Here is a 5426-nt window from a genome sequence, read left to right as displayed (position 1 = left end):
CAGACGTCTTCCCTGTAGATGAAGTTATCAATATCCACAGCAACTGAGTGGGATTATTTTGTCAACTGGTCTTTCCAAAGTCAAGATGAAGTTTCAGTCTCAACTCCTGAACCAGTAATGATGTCAGAAGTTGCCAGAAGTGCTTGGATGAATGGGCAGGACAGTTTCATTCCTCCATCCGCTGAGAAAGATCGTGTGATACAAAGCTCCAGAACAGTTGCTAAATGCTAAGATTATCTTGCTGACTTTTGTCTTGCAGCGTACTCCCTGTACCATCAAACCTAATGTCATGTTTTACTTCAGCCAAATTGTTGTGTGTAATGGCCTTTGTAGCCATCGGAGGCCGCTGTGGCAGCGGACCTTTAGTCCTGCTGTCAGATGCATGGCAACATGCCTGGCAGGATGCCATCAGTTAGGTCCCTAAAGTTCAATCCTCTGTGTCAGCAAGCTAATCCATCATTTCCTACCACCTTCATGTGGACGGCCAGAGAATTTCATTTACATTGTTAGAGTATTAGGATATATAATTAATAAAGACTTGTGTTTTTGATGTGCTGCAGAATGCAAATCTTTGTTCAGTCGAGCGAGCAGACTGCATCTCATTGGAGTCACGGAGAGCTGCTTCTGAGGAGGATTAAAATACTTTGGAAAGACTCTGATAACTCACAAGTTTCATATGGGCGTACTGGATTGTTAATGTAATTAAACCAAATCCGCTTTCACATATAGCTTAATTTTCACATTAATATTAATAAAAATGCCAGCACACTCCTTTTTGTAATAGGATTCTCTTGCGTGTGCAAACTTCTTTGCCTTTACAAACAAGCTGATTTCTGCAATGCATAACAGAAACAGGAGTAACAGACTAATTAAGGGTACCTCAAGGAACCCGTGGGATATACAAGCACAGTGTCTATAAGGAGTCATAATAGGTACAGTAGCCCCAGATCCAATTAGGGTGCACTACCACTTGGCTGCTGTTGAATTATTGAAGCATGTATGGCTGGACCGTACATGACAGAGAGCACTATTAGAGGAAACGTACACAGCATGGAAAAGTTGTCTCCTCAAACTACTTTGTGTTGAATTTGCACAGGTGCCACACCAAAAAATGATGGAAATTAATCTGGGGATTGATATGTCCATTACTTTTTTGTTGTCAGAAACATATCAGAGTATTGGTTAAACAACTATGCTCATTAACATTTTTTGATGAAGAAAGGATGCTCCAGGTTCAGGAACAAGAAGTTAAAGTTAGGAAACAATCAGTTTCAGTTTGGTGCAGCCTTAACAGCACAGACAATGTTCTGTTAGGACACAATTTAAACTGACAGGTTACTGAAACGAACCATCTTTATACCATGAAATCATTTTTGTGGTCAGATTTGATTTATAACCACAACAGCAGAAAAGTCTTTAATCAATCATCACACACTATTTAAGAATGCAGCCACAACTGAGCGACGCTGCACCAATGAAAAAGAAAAATGGGTTTGGAGATGTGGAGTAAAAGGAAAAAAGAGGCCCATTGCGTTTCATCATTTCAGTTACAGCTTGGCACGCTTGCTGCAAACATGTAACAATGATACAATCACTCACTGGGTGATCATTTGCTTTGATAAATAACACTGACACAGTCCTGGATGACACTGAGGAGTTTGCAGTATGCTCTCAAATGCAGGGCAAGTGCCGCATACGAAGCACGTTAAGCAGTGGGTTGAATTCTGATCAGTGAAGTAATTCTTCTATATTACCTTTATATATTTACAGGGTGGATCAAATATTACAGACCTGTTAATGTTTCATTAAACAAAGCAGACAATAAGTTTTATAAAAGCAACAGCAGTGGGATACATCTTATAAAAATTTTATTCAGAATAAAACAACATAGCCATATTACACATAGTGTGGTCAAACTAGTTTACATACCTCAGGAGAAGCGACACAGTTCTGCTGTGGTACGCGTCATCATGACTGCAATGATTAAAACCATCACTCACATCATCAAACGTCTACAGTCAGTGGAGGTTATAGTAGTGTTGTTCAGTCTCACAAGTTTTACAGGATAGCATATAGCACAACAACACAATGCAGTGAGGGACCAGTGCTAGAAGGCCAGTGGAAAAACCAACAACAGATAAAGTAACACAACAAATGGCTAGCTTCAGCAGGCCACAGACCCATTGTGGTACAGTAATAGTAGCTTTTTTATTTTACTTGGTATCTCCTCGTTGCAGTGTACACCAATACAGTAAGCTAAAGTTTAGCTAAACCAAGTTGTTCATGTTCTGTAAATGACCACAACTGTTTTAATAAACAGGTTTACGAACCACAAAAACAAAACTGTGTCTATGAGTCTGAGGTAGCAAGGCAATCATGGCTTTCCTCTGATTTCTGTTTATATATCTTTTAAAAATATTCTACATAATCACAGCGGACCTCTTACAAACCCAGATTCAGAACAACTTTAGATTTAAATCTATAATTTTCAAAACATCTCTCTTTACACACATCTCTATCAACTTTAATTTATCTCTGTCTTCCACATGTGGAACGACAAACTGTATAGGCACAGGAGGAGTACACAAAGTCTGCCGGTATATTAATGTTTTAAAGGGGAACTTGACATCAAGCATGCTACAAGACAGATCTTAAAAACAAAACGGGTACTTTGAGAGGTGACAGTCTGCAGCTTTGAAAGGATCCTTTCAGCCACTCAGTGTTATTACTCAGGAACTGTGAGTGCTCCCACACACGAAACAAAGCCTCCTGGCTACTTCCAATGACAATAGCAACTGGGGACAAAGCAGCGGAATGACAAAAACATGTAACAGATTGATTCCCAGTGAGGGCAGAACTTAAAAAGAAACAAAATAAATCCCAAACCACCCTCTGAAAAACTGAAATTGTTTTACTATACAAAGCCCCGTGCCCATATACTATACTTATCTGCATATCTAAACAAATCACTGACAAATGTTGAACAATCTACAGTTCATAAAATATACAGTTTGCATAGTACAAGACAAGGTGGTAAAAGTAGTTAAGTTGTCTGGTCCTGTGTGTCTTTGGGATTCACGGTCGAGGGGGGTTGTTGGTTCGGGAATGGTTCCAGCGGTTACTGCTGCCACACACTCATGTGCACACACGAGCACACGCAATCCTCTGTGGCGACGATTCTCATATCACCTGCAAAACAGAGGTAACAAACGTAAAATCATCAGCTCGGATACAGTAAAATGCATATTTCAAAAGAGCCACAGAAGGTGTGTGTCTGCGTTCAAGTAGACCCACTGAAAGTTAACACAGCAGGTGAAACAGGCTCATTTCTCCTCATCGGGACATCACTGTAAGGAACCATCAGATGTTCGAACTAAGTAATCGGGTTTGGAAGCTGGAGGACAGACTGCAGTCCTTCAAGCCAGTTACAGCCCATTAGAAGCTCAGTGTGGATGCAAAGGAGGAAGTGGGTGTGAAGGATGCAGGGAATACTTCACAAAGCAGAGCTGTCTTCTTAGAAACTGAATTAACCACTCAAAACTACTCACATATGCCTCTGTGTGTGTACTGAATGGTGTTCGCCAATGACAGTGAAAGAGGAAAAAAGGATGACTTAAATAAATTCCAGTAAAGGAGAATATGGTTCACTTCATTTCCTGCATGTACTGAATGAAAAGTGTATACAATGAGCATTTTACAGTATCCGGATGAATTTGATCCGACTTGTAGAGGTGTGAAACGCTGAAAGTGATAAGCTGAAGTGTAACAGTTGGAAAGTGGAAATCAAAGGGAAATTATGTGGCACAGCCACCACAAATGGATTCATACAGTAGCAAACAGGCAGTTTAACAGGCCTGTCAAGGAGTTGGCTGTGTGCGAAGAGACGAGCTGAGCGGTTTAAAAAGAGAGAGAAAGAAGTGGAATGAAGTGAGCAAAGGGAGACCAGAGCAGACTAAACAATTACAACAGGAAGAGGTCAGTGGCAGTTCCAAAAAACACACACTGGCACCAGACTGAGGAATGAGAGGAGCTGCTAATGGCACTCTCCAGACATCCATTAGCCAACTCCTTCTCACAGGCCATCAAAAGTGAAGGGATGGGGCAGGTGAAGGCAGGTGAAGGCTACACAGACAGGAATACTTTTGTGGCAGCAGCTGTAATTACCTCTAAAATGCTGCTCCAGCTTCACTCATCTTTACCAACTGCTAAAACACTGACCAAAAAAAAAAGCACACACACAATGGAGCAGAAAGAAAAGAAAACAGGAGCTCCCAAACAAGCTGCATATGCAGACTGATTTACAGTACTGTTGTGTGTCTGAAGTGTAGAGGAGCCTCATCTTACCTGGGGTCTTGAGGAGAGGCTTGAGGCTATGGGAGACAAATCACAGACAATAGAGTAGTTTAACACTTGAACTTCCTTGTTTATCTCTCTATTTTATAAGTCACACTGCATCAGCCTCTGCGTCCCACCCACATATTCATGCATATTATGCCACTGCTCTGTCCGGGGTCTCAGAGCTGAGCGGCGCTGAGAATTTGAATGCAATTTAAAGTTGGCGAGTTACAGCTTGCTATTCAGATATTTTTATTTTTCTCTTTCATCCTCAGAGGTGAATATTCTCTCAGACTCTGCTATAAAGAGTAATGAGTTTTTTTTTCCTGATATCAAATACCAAATTTAAATGATAAAATGTGTGTTTGAGAAAGCTTTTATGAGCAGCAAAACCACAAAGTCACAGCGCAGAGGAACCCGGACACGCCACCCAAACAATGATTACATTTTTTTTTTAAAAGTACACTTTATGTACCACGCTCCATTGAAATATAGGACAACACCTTTTTGGATTCATGACTACAGATAAGTGCACAGCTGCTCGAGCTGCAATCATTTTTATGTGACACTCTACAACTCTCACATACACACACGCAAACACAAACACACAAAGCTGAATGACAACATGAGGAATGAAAAGAGAGAAAAGACGGATGGTGAGCAGGACTGGGTGAAGACGGAATGAAAGGAAACAGAGACAATCAAAAGGGAAACAATGAGACAAGCTAAAATGATCGACCATATTGTTTTATGAGGAAAGTACCACCGTCTCACCACCACCTCAAGTTTCTATTTCATTCATAAATGTAAAAAGTACTAATATGGACAAACTTGATACATTAAATTTTTGCAAAATTTTTCTGACAATGAATTAATCATGTAGTAGCTGCAGCAACTGAAAAAAGGGCAACTGAATTACTGTACATTTCAGTGAAACGAAACCATTCCTCATGTTACTGTACAAGAGGGCACAGACCTGCCTAATTCACACATCAAATATGCAACACGTGAATTTTCCCCGCGAGGATGACATATGGACAGTTAAACAGTGACCTGCACTATTTTTCCGCTGACCCGCGGCCTTGTAGGGC

At 40.6% G+C, this 5426-nt stretch overlaps 1 protein-coding gene across 5 annotated transcripts in view; it reads right to left on the bottom strand.

Moving 5' to 3' along the window:
* Positions 1 to 1851: 1851 nt before the first annotated feature.
* Positions 1852 to 5426, bottom strand: part of utrn (utrophin) — a 160206-nt gene continuing 156631 nt past the window's right edge. For all 5 annotated transcript variants that reach the window (XM_020589235.1, XM_020589218.1, XM_020589213.1 and 2 more), the window contains 2 exons: positions 4345 to 4370; positions 1852 to 3189 (listed from right to left, as the gene is read on the bottom strand). In XM_020589235.1, the coding sequence (XP_020444891.1) occupies positions 3181 to 3189; positions 4345 to 4370 (35 nt within the window). In that variant the 3' untranslated portion in view covers positions 1852 to 3180. The remainder of the gene's footprint in view (positions 3190 to 4344; positions 4371 to 5426) is intronic.

Source organism: Monopterus albus, unplaced genomic scaffold (assembly GCF_001952655.1).
Source record: "Monopterus albus unplaced genomic scaffold, M_albus_1.0 scaffold9.1, whole genome shotgun sequence".
NCBI lineage: Eukaryota > Metazoa > Chordata > Actinopteri > Synbranchiformes > Synbranchidae > Monopterus > Monopterus albus.
This window is presented reverse-complemented; position numbering and strand designations above follow the sequence as displayed.